The sequence below is a fragment of the Peromyscus eremicus genome, chromosome 3, assembly GCF_949786415.1.
Source record: "Peromyscus eremicus chromosome 3, PerEre_H2_v1, whole genome shotgun sequence".
Classification (NCBI taxonomy): domain Eukaryota; kingdom Metazoa; phylum Chordata; class Mammalia; order Rodentia; family Cricetidae; genus Peromyscus; species Peromyscus eremicus.
In genome coordinates, this window is record NC_081418.1 from 51,476,362 (window position 1) to 51,494,852 (window position 18,491).

An 18,491-nucleotide genomic window follows, 5' to 3' on the forward strand; every position below is an offset into this window, starting at 1 on the left:
CAGACAGCACAGGTGAGAGACACAAGAGGGACAAGGACCCTCAGCACCCCAAGGTGCTATTACTTCATATGGGTCCGTGTGGATGTCTGCTTTAGCTCTGGGATGGCCTTCAAGTCTGGAAACAGACATTCTTGGTGTGTGTGTGTGTCTAGGTACACATGCATGCATGTGTGTGGACACCTGAGGAGAATCTCAGATGTCATTCTCTGGAACACGTTCTACCTCCTTTGAGATCTCTCATTAATGAGTCCCAGAGATCATCCATTTAGCTAGACTGGCAGACCATAGAGCCCCAGGGATCCTCCTGTTTCCACTTCCCCAGTGCCTGAACCATAAGCTTGTGCCACCACACCCCATATGTTAATGTGAGTTCTGGGGGTTGAACTCAAATCCTCATAATCACAAGGCAAGAGTTTTACCAGCTGAGTCACTGGCCCAGCCTAGACAGTCTTGTTTTACTACATTGTTTTACAAATTAAAATGTAATTCCGTTAAACTAGTGTACCTGCTCATCAGTTTGCTAGCACTGATGTATGCAGGTTAAGTGGCTTTACCAATAGAAATTTATTTTCATTGTTCAAGAGGCTGAAAGTTCAAGACCAAGGAGTCAGCAGTGTGAACTGCTGTTGCACTGTGTCATTTGGTGAATAACCACAAGGGGAAAGTCAACACGTGTTCACTACAAACAGGATCCTTCCCCCATCCTTAAAAAAAAAAAAAATTAGAGAATTTCATACAATAAGTTTTGACCATATTCATTCTACCTCCAACTTCTCCTAGATTCACCTCTCTTCCTTACCCACCCAACTTTATGCTCTTTTTCTCACCCATCAAGTCCAAATTTTGTGTGGCCCATGTACTCACAGATGTGTGGCTTTCCGCGGGAATGCGGTTGGTAGATCTACCATTTGGTGGCTTGGACTTGCCTGGGTCTTGTGCATGCAGTCATAAACTCTGTGAATTCCTGTGTGCAGTTTCCCTGTTGTGTCTGGAGGACACTGTTTCTTACAGTCATTCACAGCTTCTGGCTCTTTATAGTATCCCCTGCCCCCTGGCTTCACAGTGACCCCTGAGTCTTGAGAGGAGAGGATCAGTACAGATGTTCTACTTAAGGCTGAGTGAGCATTCTGCATTCCCTTATTCTCTGCCCCTTGGGTACTTGTGGGTCTTTGAGGTAATCACCATCTAGTGTAAATGGAAGCTCCTGTGGTGAGGATTGTGATATGCACTAATCTATGGGTATAACAACAAGTCATTAGGAGCCAGTTTACAACTGTGTCCATTTAGCAGAATAACAGTAGATTCTCCCTTAGGACCTATGACCTCTCTAGCTATACATTCTTGACCCAACAATAGTACCAGGTATGGGTTTCATTGTAGAGCAGGACTTAAATCCAATCAGAAACTGGTTGGTTACTCCTATGATGTTTGAACCACTATTGCCTTGGTGGGCATGTCTTGGCAGGCCAGTCATACAAACAAAGTATTGTTTCAGACATTTTGGCCCATGGTTCGTGATACCCACAGGTGTCCAACTTATGGCTTTTGAAAGGCCACCCAGGGTCTGGAGCAATAGCTTAGTTAAAAGTGCTTACTGCCTCTGCAGGTTACCCAGCTTTGGTTCTCAGTACCCATGTGGCAGCTCACAAGCCCCTATAACTCCAGTTCCAGAGGATCTTATTCCCAATTTGGGCTCTGCCAGTACCAGGCACATGGTGTATACATATATACATGCAGGAAAAATAACGTTTATATACATAAAATAAAAATTTAAAAACTAAATGGCTAACTCCGTTCTCTCTAGAATTGATGCCAATCTGTGAATGGCCCAGTCATTAGAGCTTCTTGACTTGGAATGCTGCGTTACTGTAGCATATATGCACTGGGGTACAGTATAGCCTTGTAATATAAAGATATAGCCTCTGGAATTAAAAAAATCCCTTCTGCCCTGGGTGTGTGGTTTCTGGGTTCTACTCCTGGCAGTGTCTCAACCTGGAAGATTTTCACAGCTTGCAGAAAAAGGCAATGCAGAGAGCCTCATCCCTTGCAACCTGATCACTTCCCAAACACATCCAACATCTCTTGCCTCATCCCAGCAAATCCCAAAGGCACCTTTGATGTAGAATCCTGTGACCTGCCTGTTGATGGCTGATGATGCAATGGTGTATAATTCAACGAGTAATTTATATTCTGTGCAGGTCTGAACATAGCTATAAAATGTTCTCGAGAGCTGAATGCTGCTGGGGCATTTAATCTAAGTGAAGGAAGGATTTAGTGTACATCAGCTTTCCGGGATGAATGCTGGAGGAGGGATTTTTCCCCCCATCTGCTGATTCGCGCCTCTAAGATTTTAATGATCGGATGGGGACTGAAGGATGATCTTAGGGAAGAGGTTGCTCCTCAGACACCCCGATATGCATGTCTACAAGGACATTTCCACAGCAACCTGAGGACTTCTGGTCAGAACAGAGGCCCTCTCGCCACGTATAAACAAAGGAACAGGCCAGGGCTGGGGACACAGAGACGTCATCCCTCATTCCTGGGAGCAGAAAATGTCACACAGATGGATCTCTAGCTTTAGAAAGCTGGAGAAATTGTGTGCCAGTGAGGTTTGGGGCACATCTTGGTCACACAAAAAATAGATATTTGGGGAAATGCCCATGCACACAATATGTAACTGATCTGGCTTCTTGTGAGAACCCTCACATGGGCCTTGGTTTCTGAAGGCTTCTTGAATTAGTAAGAGCATCCCTGCTGCCTCGCCTGAGGCCTACAGTTTGATGTTATTTCTCTACAGGGTCCACTGCTGTGGCATGACCGTCATGGCTTCTCTGAGCATCACTAAGGGGTGTGGAAACACTCCTGCTACCCTCCCCTTGCTTCATGGGCTAGCACAGCAGCAACCACACAGGTGACATCACCGTGTTGGCCTTATGCACCTGCAGTGAGTGCTCAGAGGGGGCCGAGGGAGGAGTTAACTCTGTGGCTGTGAATACCAGCTTGAAAACAGTCCCTCATGGTCACTATATTACAGTAGTGCCTGGATGGGATGGAAGTATTCCCTGGGCTGCTGATCTAGTGCTCCTGGTGACAAAAGAATTAGCTACCCCTAAACAATGCTGTCCTGGCCTGGCATTTCTTAACATTGGTAACACATCCCACAGATCTGTATTTCTATGTTGTCCTGACTGAGGCATGATACTCAGTCTGACTTAGATGCAACACTCCCATGATGCTGTCACTGTGGTCTTTCTTGGCCCCAGAGTAGACAGTAAGCACTACCCTGAGAAGTTCCGTAGGAAGGGCGGTCAGGCTTCCCAGTGTGCCGACTGAAAGTCTCACATTCCAGACACTCCCTCCCGTAACTCCTAGGTGACCTGGGATGCTTCACTACCCTCTACTACGTGAAGTAAGGCCTTGAAGGAGCAAAAGAAGCCAGAGACTTAAGGGGATATTGATTGGGTTATGGGTGTCTTAGTCCATTTTTTGTTGTTGTTTTAAAAGAATACAGTCCTGTGCAATGGTAGTTAATCATTGTTGTTGGTTGTTTTTATATTCTTTACTCTTTGGGGGGGCCTGCTACCCAGCTCCCAAATAAATCCATACACAGAGTCTTATTCTTTCTTATGAATGCCTGACCTTAGCTTGGCTTGTTTCTATCCAGCTTTTCCTAACTAAAATTATCCCATCTATCTTTAGTCTCTGGGCTTTTACCTTTCTCTTACTTCTGTATATCTTTTCTTTCCTTCTTATTCTGTGTCTGGCTGTGGGGGTAGGTGGCTGGCCCCTTCTTTTCTTGCTCCTTGATATTTTGATCCTCCTCTCCTCCTGTTTATTCTCTCTGCCTGCCAGCCCCACCTGTCCCTCACCTGCCTTGCCATTGGCCATTCAGCTCTTTATTAGACCATCAGGTGTTTTAGGCAGGCAAAGTAACCCAGCTTCACAGAGCTAAACAAATGCAACATAAAAGAATGCAACACATCTTTGTATCATTAAAACAAATGTTCCCCCAGCACAAACAAATGTAACACATCTTAAATTAATATTACACAACAATCATGATTGTTGTCAGCTTGATGGAATTTACAGGTATCATGTAACAAACCTCTGGGAATGCCTGTGAGGAACTTTCCAGATTGAGTTGTGGTGGGAAGACACACTTTTAATGTCGGCAGCATTGGACTATGAACTGGGATCCTTGACTGGATAAAATAAAAGCAAATTGAGCACCAGCATATCTCTCCCTCTCCCCTGCCCCTCCCCTTCTCCCTCTCCTCTCCTCCTCCCCTCCCCTCCCCCACTTCTTGACTAAGGGCACAGTGTGATTAACTGCCTCCCACTCCTTCCACCACGCCCACCCTGCCATGATGGACGGACGCCCAAACTATAAGCCCAAATAAACCCTTCCTTCCTTCGATTATTTTTGCCAGCTCGTCTGTTGCTGCAATGAGGAAAGTTAACTGAAACAGCTTCATATTGATTTTGTAGTCAGCAATAGGCCAGATCCATGACAGTGGTGCTAAATGGGTCACCATGAAACTGAGAAATTCCTCTCCTTTCCCCATGTGGTATTCTTGCAGTTACTGTTGCATAATGGTGAATTTCTTAGGGTGTATGTACACCGTAAAGTGACATACAACTGCCTCAGACTGGGTGTTTGTTTGGCTCATGGTTCTAGAGGCTGCCAAGTCCAAAACCATGACACCAGTCTCTGGTGAGGGCTTTTTTTGGCTGCATCACAGCAGGGTGGGGGCACCATGTGGCCAGAGCAAGGGTGCTTGCTCCTTTTCTCTTCCTTGTTAAAAACAGTTTTTTAAACATTTTGTTTTTATGTGTATGGGTGTTTTGCCTGCATGTATGTCTGTGCACCAAGTACATGCAGTACCCACAGAGGCCAGAAGAGGGCACCAGATTATTTGGGACTAGAGTTACAGAAGGTTCTGAGCTGCCACGTGGATGCTGGGAACCGAAGACCACTCACTCCTCTGGAAGAGTGACCAGGTGCTCTTAACTGCTGAGCCGACTCTCCAGCTTCTTCCTGTCACGAGAACACCACTCATTTCATGCTAATTACTCTGCCACCTTTTTACACCACCCACTTACATATGAATTTAGGGATTCGGTTTGCAACAGACGAGTTATTGGTGGAAATATGCACAGGATAGCATAAGGGTAGCACTGAACTCTGTTTGCCCAGAGAACACCCGTGACATGCCATTTGCCTGGGATGGGAGAGCTAAGAAGGAAACTTACTTTCCCTGGTCATGTATGGGGCAGTTCCTGGCCAGAGAAGAGCAGTCACTGGCCGAGTGCTCAAGAGGAAAAGCAGGAACCCGCAGCTCGAAAACAACAAATGGAGGCTGAGGATCGCCTGGAAGGCTGGAGGAGCTAGCCAGGAGAGTACAAGGAAGCCTGGCCTCGGGGCAGCCTGGAAACCCAGAGATATCCAAACAGGAAAGGCTCTCAGACAGCCGAGACATTACAACTAGCAAGAGAAAAAAAAACACTAGGCTCTCGTATTTGGCAACCAGAGAAACATTAATTAGAGATGGCAGTGACATGGAGGAGGTGGAGGGGGAAGCTGTGTTTGGAGTAAGAGTAGGAGTTGGAAGTCTGGTCAGCTTCCCCTCCTTTGCCCTGGTTGGACTGAAGGGCACTGGTTAGAGCAACCATCGCAGAACCCCGAGATAGCGCCGTTCTTGCAGCCAGGTGTTGACAGGGCTCAGAGATAGGAGCGTGCAGAACAGGGTGCAAAGTTGCTAAGTGACATTAGATGTGTGATTTCTGGAAGGACCTGAGTAGATAGCCACGGAAGGAGGTGCGAGCTGTGGGAGAGCCATCCAAGGAGGCACACACACACACACACACACACACACACACACACACACACACAGCCAGCTGCTGTTGGGAGCTGCGGCTTCCTGCTTGCGGATGGAGTTTACAAAGAGGGACATTAGACAGTACGGGTCTGCAGGGTGGCACTGCCTGTGTGCCAGCATGTCTTGTTAGTGCAAGTTCTCTCAGCCTGTAGCTTCTTGGAATGGCACCATATCTGCTTCTAACTGGACTCCTGAACTCTGAGCCCAGGCCAGCAAGACTCCTGGCACTAAGAGGCCAATTAGTTTTTATTTCTCATTCCTACCAGCTGGGACTGGCTGGCTGTGGCTGGCTGCCTGGAGACTGTGTTGAGAAGTCGGAGGCTTCTTATAGGGCCAGCAGGCAGGAAGGTTGGGACTCTGAGCCATTTCTGCCAAAGGTATGGGCTTGTCATCAGCAGAGCCAGCCACTGGATTTTGCAGTGGCACACCTCAAGCGTGTCAGTGGTCTTCAAATGGTGTAAGTCACAGGGATGCTTTCTCCCGGTGAAATTTCTCCTGGAAACAGATCAAAGCAGAGCTGTTTTGCTCAAATAGAGGAGAGAGAGCTGGGAGTCTCTCATGCTTCTCCCCTCTTTCCGAGTGGCAGATCTAGAAACATCTCCACATGAAACTATTTTCAAACCACTGGGGAGGGTGCTGCTTTACAAGAAGCCAAGGAAGATTGCTCTGAGGATGGCATTTGAATTGAGAACTGGGAGCTCAAGGCCGTTTGGGACAAGAGAAGGAGTGCAAAGGACAGGTTGTGGAGCCTGCTTCTCCAGTTTAATATCACAGAGTAGCTAGAGTGTCGGGCTGTGTGGTCAAGGCAAGACATTGCTCTGATAGGTGGACAGCATCCACTCAGGAGTCTCCTTGCGGAGAAGATGAGAAGTTTAGATTTCATTGCTACGAGCTGTTATTGGAGGTTCCGTAGCAGGACAGAACAATCATATTGTTGGAGTTTAACATTTTCATGGGCTCTTCTATGGAGCGAAAGTAGAAGTCAAAACCAGGGGTCTATTAGGGTAGTTGATGTAACATGGAAACTAACCTTGGGTTGTAGCAGTGAACGCCTTGCTACTGAGAGATGGGGCAGGTGTCTAGCATGTTGCTCCATATCAGGCATGGAGTCCTGGGAACAGGGGCCCTGACCAGGCTTGTCCCCTGCTTCCCATTGAAGCGCTCCTCATCCAGCACTACTGTCTATAATGAAGCTGCTCCAACCCCTCCCCCCACCCCCCGCATGTTTACTAGTCACTAGGTACTGCTACACCGGGGGGACTTAGAGTCTCCGCTTTAGCTCCCTGATTTCTCAGATGAAGGAAGCAAAGGCTCAGAACTGATGATAATAAACCCATGTTTATTATCCTAATCCCCCGTCTGATGTTATCTTTGCTTTTTTTTCTCCATTTTTCATTTATGCATGGCTTATATTCCCTACTACATTATACATAAGCTGCCTTTTCCTGCTTTTTATTTTAGTTTTAATTAAAGATTCTTTAGAGCAGGGGTCCTATCTTATCCACCCCCCTTCTCTCACCAACATCTAGCACAATGATTAGTTCGACCAAAAGTTAAACAAATGTTTGTTGATTGGTTGTTCTGGTTCTACCAAACCCACTGCCAAGGAGCTACGGCCACTTCACCCATCATGGCAGATCTGCTTCTTCCACCAGACCTGGTGTTGCTTACACTGCTTCTCCCTACCACTCTACACTGTTACTTCTGTGCTCCTCAGGTTATGCTCGCAGGCGCTAGGTGTTAGCAATACTGAGCAGGCTCCCCACCAAAGGGAGGATGACTTGAGGGTAGGGGTCTTGTCCTTCAATACTCTAACCCCAGCTACTACTAGGTCACTGCTGAAGTCCCAGTCACCTTTCTTGCCTCCCCACTTGCCTCTCAGTAAGTGCTCACCGGGAGCAGAATGACAAGTCTGCAGGCATGGCCTCAGAGGCTGAGGCCTGCTACTGCATTTTCCCTGTAGAGTGAGCTGAGTACGGACTCATTTCTGAGGCCTGCTGCTCCATTTTTCTGTAGAGTGAGCTGAGTACGGACTCATTTCTGAGGCCTGCTGCTCCATTTTTCTGTAGAGTGAGCTGAGTATGGACTCATTTCTGGGGCCTCCCTGGGGGTCCCAGCAGTTTCCTTCCCCTCCCCGTGTGGATCTTCTCTCCCAGCCAAAGTCCCTACATTTGTTTAGTGGAGGGGGGTGATGAAGCTGTTGAGATGGGATAGCTCTGCTTTCTAGAGTTTATATAAAGTTCTGTGTGACCCCTGACACTGCCAGAGCTTCTGTTTATAAGATGCTGACTTGGTCCACATCCCCATCTCAGAACTTACCAATCCTGGTCTAGAGCCATGATGCTCAGTGCCCAGAACAACCCAAAGGCAGGTCAGATTTGAACTTACCCCCCTGTTGGATGATACTGTGTAAGTACTTGAACATGTGTGTGCATACATATGTGCATGCACTCATTCTGTCTTGTCTTAGTTACCTCCCTATTGCTTGATCAACTAGGCAACTTACAGGAGGGAGGATTTATTTGGGCTTGAGTGTTCAGAGGGATAAGAGTCCATCACCATCACTGTGGAGAAGCATGGCAGCAGGCAGGCATGACAGCTGGAGTAGCAAGCTGAGAGTTCAAATCTTAAACTGCAAGCACAAACAGAGAGAGAGAGAGAGAGAGAGAGAGAGAGAGAGAGAGAGAGAGAGAGAGAGAGAGAGAGAGAGCTGAGAGTGCCATGTGGATTTTAAACCTTAGAGCCCACCTCCAGTGACATATTCCCTCCAGCAAGATCACATCTCCTAAACCTCCCGAAACAGCGCCACCAACTGCCAACCAAGCATACAAGCACCTGAGCCTATGGGAGACATTCTCATTCAGAACAGCACATGTCCTAAGTCTACATTTTAGAAAATTCTACAAATTGCACACTGAAAGATGGGCTTCTAGGTCAGCAACTGAAAGACTCTCCACACAGGCAGGTTTGGTTTGTTAGAATTTAGAGTGTGTAACACTTATGTCTGAACAAGATGTTCTGATCTGGAAAGTCTATATTGAGACTTCATTATCTTAAGAGCCATCAGAGAGTCTCCTCTGAGCCCTGGGACCCAGGACCAGTGAGCCAGGGTGCTTCTTCCTGACTCCTGTAAGTCTGGGGCTATTATTCTCATTAGTGAGGTTTATATGTACTATTCCTGTTGCTGTGGACATGAATGCATGAACTCATAGCCTGGCATACACATGCACATGTGAACTGCAAATACATGTATACACATGTGCACACAAATATTGATGTGAACATTCATAAGCACATAAATACACTTGTACATATATTCACAGTGTGGTACATACACATGTATTTAGTCATATGGCACTTGTGCCCAAGTCGTCCTGATGCCTTTCCATTGTCTCTACAAACAATCATTTCTTCTCTTTTATTGAAAAAAATGTTTTCATACAATATATTCTGATCACAGTTTCCCCCTAACTCCTCCCAGATCCTCCCCACCTTCCCACCCACCCAACTCCACACCCTTTCTTTCTCTCTCCTTAGAAAACAAACAGAATAAAAAGAAAAATCACAAGAAACACACAGACACATAAAAATAAAACCCATAAAAACACAAGATCAGATCATTCTTGAAGCAGTCATGGACTGATCTATTAGTTGGACTTCCTGGCTCTGCTCCCCGCTCCCAGACAACCCATACCTTCTGTAATGATCACAGCTTTCTCCTGGCTGCCTCTGTATGCTCAGGAGCCCTCTGTACTTCTCAGTGGTCCTTGGAAACACAGATTGGAGTCAATAGGGTGCCTCTTAGAAAGAGCAAGTTTCTCAACTCAGGAGCTGCATTCACACAGTATTCGAGCTCCTGCGCCCCACCCCCCCAGCTACTCACTGTCACAGAAACAACGTCAGACCTTGGTCTTCATTCCCAAGTGAGAAGTCAATAGATCCAAAGTATGACTGTTTTAACAGCCATTCTCTGGAAAGCAAAACCAGCCTACGTTTTCCACAGAGCTATCAGATGGCCCATATTTCAGTGCCTTTATTAGTTTTGGTGAGGATCAAAACCAACCAACCAACAAGAACAAAACAAAACAAACAAAAAAACAAAAACACAAGACAGAGGGTGAGGGGATAGCTCGGCCAGTAAAACGCTTACTACATAAGCGTGAAGACCTGCATTCCACCCCAGAACCCCGGTAAGAAAGCCAGGCCCGGTGCTCACACTGCAGTGGCAGCACTGGGGAGTGGACACAGGCAGACACCTGTGGCTCACTGGCCAGATAACCTTGTGTGTGTAGCAGATACCAGGTCGGTGAAAGATCCCACATGAAAGAAAGGCCAATGGCACCTGAGGACGGACACCCAAGGTTGACCTCTGAGAGAGAGAGAGAGAGAGAGAGAGAGAGAGAGAGAGAGAGAGAGAGAGAGAGAGAGAACCCAAAAATCCAGAACAAAATTTTGCTAACTTTGTGCTTTGAATTTTCTTTTTCCCTTCTTATTTTTTTTTTAAGATTGACATTTATTTTTTATTATTTATTTGTGTGAGTGTTGGGGGATAGATGTACATGAGTGCTGTACCCTAGGAGGCTGGAGACCAGAGGGCTAGGATCCCCTGAAACTGAAATTACAGGCAGTTGTGAGGTGCTCTGTGGGTGCTGGGAATCAAACCTGGGTCCTCTGGAAGAGCAGCAAGTGCTCTTAACTGCTGAGCCATCTCTCTAGACCCTATGCTTTGAATTTTTAATTCTTGGATTATGAATAACACTGAGCACATTTTGTCTTCACTGCCTATTCATATTTCTTCCTCTAGGATCCGAACTTTGACTGGCTATACTTATTTCTCCTTCAGTATAATCCTTTTTCCTAACAAGCATGGACAGATCATCTGTTCTATTGGTATCATGCAACCACATGGTAGAACACAAAAAGCACCTGGAATTTTGGTGGACAATTGGCGATAGATAGGAAGGAGCCAGCTGCCTGTTGCCAGCCTTCAGTAGTACAATGGAGCTGGAAACAGTGGTACACACATGTAATCCTAGCTCCTCAGGAAGCTGAGGCAGGAGGATCACAGAATGAAGACCTGACTGAGCTACAAAATGAGTTCAGGTCCAGTCTGGGAAACTTAGCAAGTCTAAAAACAAATAAATAATAAATAAATAATAGAAGAGCTTGGATGTAGCTTAGTGGTAGAGTACTTCCCTTGTATGCATGAAGCCCTAAGTTAATATCCAGTAATCAGCCCCCCTCCCAAAAAAAGAAGTAAAAGCATGATAGGTAAGACTATAAGCTGAAATCTAGCCGCCTGAGATTGCAGCCTGGCTTCCCACCTACCTGCTGTGTGAGTGATGTTAGGCACATGACTTAACCTCTTGGGGCCTCAGTACCCTTCAGTGAGATAGAGATGAACATACAGTCTATGTAACAGAGCTGTGCGAAGAATCAAAGGCCAAGCACGTGACGTAGCTTCTGGCCCACAGCACTTTCAAAAACACGATACTTTTAGGAATTCTTTGACAATTGCATACAATGTATTTTGATTATTCTCACTCCCAGTTTTCCTCACAACTCCCCTCAGAACCCCCCACCCCCACCTTCCTTACCCACCCCCAACTTTATACACGCTTGCTTGTGCTCTCCCTTCCCACTTGCTCTCTCACTCACTCAAAAACACCAAGTCCCATTTGCACTTCTGCATACTCACGGGTGTAAGCTGTGGGCTGGAGCGTGGGTGACCTACCAGGGGCCACATCCTTAAAGAAAACAGACTCTCTCTTCACCAGAAGCCATCATCAGCTGTCAATAGCTTCTCAGTTAGGGGTGGAGGGGGCTGTGAGCTCCTCTCTCTCTTGCTGGAATGTTGCCTGGCTTGGTCTTGTGCAAGTGACCATAGCTGCTATGAGTCCATGAGTCCTGGCATGTCCAGGACTCCCCGTGAATGCTCCAGTCCTCTCTGAATTCTGGCTCTTAGACTCTTTCCACCCATCTTCCAACAATACAATGTGATGGTATACATGTCCTGTTTGTGGCAGAGAATGCCACTGATGTTGACGCTCTGCACTTTGGTTAGTCACACAGCACTTCTTCATTACTGAGTATGACTGCAGCTACTGTGGCCATTTAAATGGTCATAAACTTATGAACTTCCTTGTCCTATCCTGCATTTCTTCCCTTGTTCTCCAGGAACCTTCTGGAAGACATAAGATATGATAGTAAAGAAACCCAGCAGTTAGCAAAAAAAAAAAAAAAAAAAATTCATAATGGATAGAAAACATAGCACACTGCTTCACCTTTCCTTCCCTGGGAAAAAGTTTATCTCACCTGCTTCTTCCCATTGACCCAGATGAACCTGCATACATGAAGGAGAATCCTGAAAAAGCTCTTGAAATCACTCTAGCTATACCAAATATTGGTATTGGTTAAGAGAGTTTATGATTCCAAAACATTTTCTCCCATCCCACCTCTTCTAATGATCTTCTAGTTGAGGTTGATTTGAGGGATATATATCCCGTTGTATGTGTATTTGCATGTATATGGTGAGGAATATATTTTAGAGAGAACCCTAATATCAAATAGGTTTGTTAAATTTCTCAGTGAAACATGTTGGCTATGTTAAGTGATGCCTGCGTGGATAGGGAGGCTGAGAAGGCGTACGTGTGAGCCCCAGGGTTTTGACTTAACCACCACCCATAATGTAAAGGAAATTTTAGAGGGCTAGATAATTTTCCATGGAACATTTTCCAGAAGTGTTACCTTACAGAAAATGGGAAAGGTTTTCAAGAGTCAGGCAACTGAGTCAGGCTTTTTTTCTTTTTGAATGCCAGAGTTTTTGGTGACTAGATTAAAGAAAGAATATTTAAATTTGTATAAGATGTTATGTATATATGAAAGAAAATAGATGTTTTTATTGCTCTACCAAGTGGGATGATTTGTGTTTCCAATGAAAGAAGCATATTTTAAATACTTTATAAAAAATTAAATATCCCACCCTATATAAATGTCTAATGAGATACTCATTTGGGGAATTTTATCAAAGAGGAGACTTCCTGAGTTTGTCCAAGATAGGTAAGAATTGGAGAGCCCAGAAGCAGTGGGTCTTCAATGGTGCCCTCCTCCCATGAACTTCTTTTGATGGTAACCTTGGTGACAGCCGGCTCTTCTCTAAATTGTCTCATCTCTCCTACTTAAAAGAAGTGTGAATGTAATAAACCTAACTTCTCTTCTCTCTTCCTCCCTTCTTCCTTCTCCTTCTCCATGTCCCTGCCCCGTGTTTCCTCCCCTGTTCTCCAGGAACCTTCTGCATCATCTCACTGTGCACCTGTGTGGCTGGGATCAACTTTGAGTTATCGCGTTACCCACGCTACCTATATGGACTTCCAGATGACATCAGCCACGGTTATGGATGGTCCATGTTCTGTGCATGGGGGGGCCTGGGCCTCACACTAATCTCGGGATTCTTCTGTACCTTGGCCCCCTCTGTCCAACCTGTCCCGAGGACCAACTGCCCTAAATCCAGACCAGAAAATGGGACAGTGTGCTAAAAAAAAAACACAAAAACCCATACATATATATATATATATAAATATATATATAATATACATATATAAAATGAAACTCAATCAAGATGATGCCAGTGCCAAGGTAGAGTTGAGTTGGCTCAGGCACCTGCATCTCATCAGACTTTGTGTTGCCTCATCTCCAAGATGGGAAGGGTGTTCCCATCCTGTGGCTCTCTCATCAGTTCTTGACTTTGGCTTCATGATTTCTTCAAGACAGAGTGAAAGCCACCACCACCTGCGGTAGCATCTTGACCCCAGTCACTCACAAGGATGCGGTGGTGAACTGGAAAGGACAGAGGCAGTGGTCTGGAGCAACACAGATACAGAGAAGAAAGTGCTACCCTCTGGGCCAGCAGGAAAGGCCACCACCACCCCAGCCATCCTATCATGGGGAAACTCAGTCCCTCGAGTTCACAGAATGTAACCACATCTTTGAGGCCATTTCCAGAACCACCTCTCTGCTCCTCTTGTTCTGAGCTCCTTCCCAGCCCACCAGCGACACACCAAGAGTGGAAGAGAAAACAGACTGAGAAGGAAGTTTTCTCTTTGTGGCCAAACGGTTGGACAATGTCTTAGAGGTGGGAAGGGGAGAGAACATGCTGAGAGGCAAGATCAGCATCAACAAAAGGACATTTCAGTGGATGCTCGGAAAACCCAGTCTTACCTTCCAGCTGCCTTACACCCAGTTAAACGAGAGGCCACCCTGTCCTCCCCTGCCTGCGCTCTCTGGGCAGATCGAGCCTTCGAGCAATGCTGTGATATGTGTGTGAGTGTGTGTGTGTGTATGTGTGTGTGTGTGTGTGTGCGCGTGTGTGCGTGTGTGCATAGGTTTTGGGTGGTTACCTTTTTCTTTTCCACTCTTTGAAGGGAAATATCATCTTATTCTGTTCTCTCTCTCTCTCTCTCTCTCTCTCTCTCTCTCTCTCTCTCTCTCTCATTATTATTGTTTTTGACCCATTATGGAGGCCTCGAGATCTGGGAATTATCTTGAAGGGCAGGCCTTCATGGGTGCCAATGCAGCAGCTGCAGATCCCTGGAGAGAGACAAAAGTGTGTGTGTGAGTGTGTGTGTGTGTGTGTGTGTGTGTGTGTGTGTGCGCGCGCGTGCACGCGTGCGCGCCTGGCCATGCACATGTGTATATGTATGCACATGTGATGGATATTTCATGAGTGTGGGGTTTTAGTATTTGTGTTGCACTTTTTTTTATTTTTTCTGGTACAGCTGAAATTCCCAGAGGGCAAAACCAAGAACAAAACCACTGGGCCAGAGAACCCTGTGGTACTTCACAGCATGGTTCTGGAACTCCGCAAGATTTAGTCCACTAATTTTGGAAGTTCAAGACACAGCTGGGCACAAAAGTCCTAAGAGAAGAGGGGGAACATGCAGCTCAGGAGAGAGAAGGAATATTGCCTCTGGTTGCTGATGTACAAGTACATATACCAAACAAGACCTTCACTCCCCATTGTGGGGGCTGTCCTTTGTCACTGGACATCTGCTCCTTTTCTAGGGGTGAGCCCTGTACAGATGAAAGGAAATGGGTCACATGCAGAGAGAGCACCTCCATGTCCCATGGGCTCAAGTTTGTATGATATTATGTAAATCAATGGAGAACTCTTGACTCTTTCCTTTCTTATCCCTTTCCTCTTGATCTTCAAGACCATGAATCCCAAAATTAGCTATCTCTCTTAGTGGCTAGCACCCAGACTGAGGTGGGACAAGGCCATCCAGGTATCTCAGGCTTGCTTGAGCAGATTGGCACTGGGTGCTGGCAAGGGAAGAAGTCAGCCAGAGCTGTGAATGCCACATGGCAGGAGCAGCTCATGGTTACCTTGGGGACCCTGCTGGTGCCAACTGTCCCTAGGGAGGCAAGGAGAGAATCCTGAGCTGGCGCAGCCATGGTCAGCCATGCAGAAGGGGAGCTCAGCTGCTGCAGAACAGATCTGCTTTGGGAACTTTGCCAACCACTCAGCAGCCTTCCTCCCCTAAGTGCTCCGTTGTAGCTCCCTGTTCTCAGCCTCTGTTCCTACCAGACTGCTCACCTACTAACAGTTTCCCTGTCCTTCCTCCATCTAATAGGCTGTAGGGCCTAGTCGTCTCATTGGCGCTCTCTCTCTCTCTCTCTCTCTCTCTCTCTCTCTCTCTCTCTCTGTGTGTGTGTGTGTGTGTGTGTGTGTGTGTGTGTGTGTACGTGTACGTGTACGTGTACGTGTACGTGTACGTGTACGTGTACGTATGTACATGTATCTATCAGGGTGTGATATCCAATGGGCTTCAATGTGGGTAGCTCTTTGCATGTGTCTCTCTGGTGCAGTGTGTGTGTGTGTGTGTGTGTGTGTGTGTGTGTGTGTGTGTGTGTACACCTATATAAAAGTATGGATGCATTTCTCAAGACTCCCTCATCAGGGCCCTGGTCAGATCCTACAGAAGGTCTTACATGTGAGTACTCTGCGTGCAGGAGTGCCAGGTGAACAGGGGTAAGCTGGGTGTCAGGGAATGCTACTGGCTTCCAATCGAAATTCTAAGGGTTGTTCTTAAGATAAGCAGTGTATTCTATGATAGGAGAAATAATTTTCAGAAAAAAAATCAGTTTTTTTAATTGAGAATTTCCTTTTTCTTTTCCTTTGAAAAGCTAGATTTTTCTCTTAAGGTGAAGGACATACTTGGGATTGGAAAATGAAAGTACCTCAGATTGAGAATATTTTTGTCTTCCTCCAGGGTATCTTGGCCTGAGCAGGGACAAGTCGGTGTCTATGAACATCTACTTGGGGGCACAGAACTTGTCTGTGATGGAATATTAATTCCAGTTGTTTTCCAGCTGCAAAGAGATGGAGGAAGCTAAGCTAAATGGGACAATTTGCTATCGACTAAACTTTTCTTAAGTAAACTTGTTTGAACATATGAGTTCACAGACCTCCCATTTATGCCCTGTTCTTTTTTTTAATTCATATTCATCATAAACAGATCATCTGCTCTATCCAATGCCCAACTCTATGACAAACTTTTAATAAAACTTACTGGCTTCCTTTGAAACATGAGCATTCCTGAAATATTAGACGGACTCCCAGGAAGAAGATAGATTCTCTGGCTCAGTTTATTCAACACACCATCAGCAGAGCAGGACCTTAGAGTAACCTTCTTGCTCTATCAACCAGACAGGTGCAGATACACACATACTGGGGTCTGTACTGCTTAGCAACAAAAACAAGCTCTGGCACCTGATCAGGACAGAAGTCTCCACGATGATAGCTGATAGATAGCAATCTCTGTCCAGGTGACCTGATCCTTCCATCACAGGGGATGGACCACTGGTTAAAGTGAGCCGCTCAGGCAGTTTCTGGAGCTTTCTGGCTGTGAGGTGGCTAGGGAATGAGTACAAGAGAGAGCATAGAAGGAGCCTTGGTTTGTGAAGCACTCTAGTTCAGACTCTACTAACTCTAAATCATAGACTCCAACCTTCTGAGGGGTCTGAGAGCCAGTGGCCTCTGCAAGACCCCCAGTTCCTACCCAGGTCAAGTTCAGATTCTTTTAGCTGTGTGTCTACAAGGAACATGACTGCACATGCTGTGGGCTCTGCGCAAATGAACAGTGTGAGAGCAGTTTCAGCGTTCACTTCCCTTGATCTCTCCTAGACTGGAGATTTGGGAACGCTGGGGGTCTAGCTGCGAGTAAGTACAATTTCTTTTCCTTGTTTGGAAGTTATGGCTCTTTTTCTGCTTTCTTCTGCCTACGGCTTTCCTTATGATCAGTTTGTGACAGTCACCTTCTGAAGGAGGAGAGGGACTTCAAGCACCCCTCTCCTTGTTCACCATGGCCCAAGGTCTCACAAGGATGTGTGTGGATCACTGACATCAAAATATAAGAAAGAAAATGTCTGTTTCAGCTTCAGTCACCTGACAGCCTTTCAGCAGCCCTCTTTCTCACCTCTAGAAATCGTGAAAGCATAATTAGACAGCTCCACCAGATCAAGATCAGCCCTCTTTGGCCTCAGGTCCCTTAGTGGTGCCCTGGGCCCTGGCACTGTGCTGGTATATTTTCCCTCTGTCCAGGGTTCTATCCAAATATGTCACTTTTCCGCCATAGGAGAGGGTACCCTGAGACTTTACATCTCCTGGGTCATCCCTATACATAGTAAGAGACCTAACAGGAAAAGGCCGCATGTGTCTTCCTGACTTCAGGAAGATGTGCCATTTAGGTCTCCAGTGCTACCCACCTAATAAAATTCGGAATAATGAAGTTAAACTCATGGCTCAGAACATTTGCCTTCAACTGTCTTAGTCTGGGAACATCCGTCCACTGACTTTCAATCATGTAGTGGAAGAAGTGGGGATAGACCCAGACACCCTCTGTCTTTGTTTACGTGGACTATTGGTTGCTTCTCCTAGTTCAAGGGAATCTTCTTTTCTGAACATGTCTCTGCTGCGCCTGGGCTGAGTTGCCCCAGCGAGCACATCTATTCCTCCCCAGGGAAAAAGGATAAGTCAGAAGAACTGATAACACAGATAGTAACAGGGAAGCACATCTCAGCTGGACCAGCCTTGGTGCTGTCTTCCGGCTCATGGAGACAGAGGAAAGGGATGGGTTTTTCTTTCATGCAAATCCAGCAGAGCAGATGCTTACAGATGATGCCTCTCGGAGTGTTGACTTCTAGGATTATGTTTACCATCTTTCCATTGATGTTTCTATGCCACAAAACATTTCTTTGACATTGTTCCTAGTCCTTAGACTGGGTTGTTACTAGCTATTGAGCTTTCCCCCCTGAGGAATACATGCTCATTATAGAAAGCTAGAAAAAAAAAAAGCATGCAAAAGACTGAGAGACCAATCATAATCCCATCATTCTGAGGCCTCTACAGTGGGCCCAGTCATAATGGTCAGCACCTCAGAACCTCTGCAGTGAGTGGTTGTCATTGGGGGGATAAATGGGGCCAGGAGGACATGGCATGGCCACCGAACTGGCATCAGTAATTCTGTGTTCTTGGCAGCAACAACACAAGCCCCAAAGACAGCAAGGAGGTCTTTGAAAACTCATGCCAGAGCTAAAGGTTACTATTTAGGGATT

General features: G+C 46.1%; 1 protein-coding gene across 1 annotated transcript in view; it reads left to right on the forward strand.

The window, feature by feature from the left end:
- Tmem178b (transmembrane protein 178B) overlaps positions 1 to 13,414 on the forward strand; it is a 378,681-nt gene extending 365,267 nt beyond the window's left edge. Inside the window, exon 4 of the mRNA XM_059256565.1 lies at positions 13,164 to 13,414. Within this exon, the coding sequence (XP_059112548.1) occupies positions 13,164 to 13,414 (251 nt within the window). The remainder of the gene's footprint in view (positions 1 to 13,163) is intronic.
- Positions 13,415 to 18,491: the final 5,077 nt, after the last annotated feature.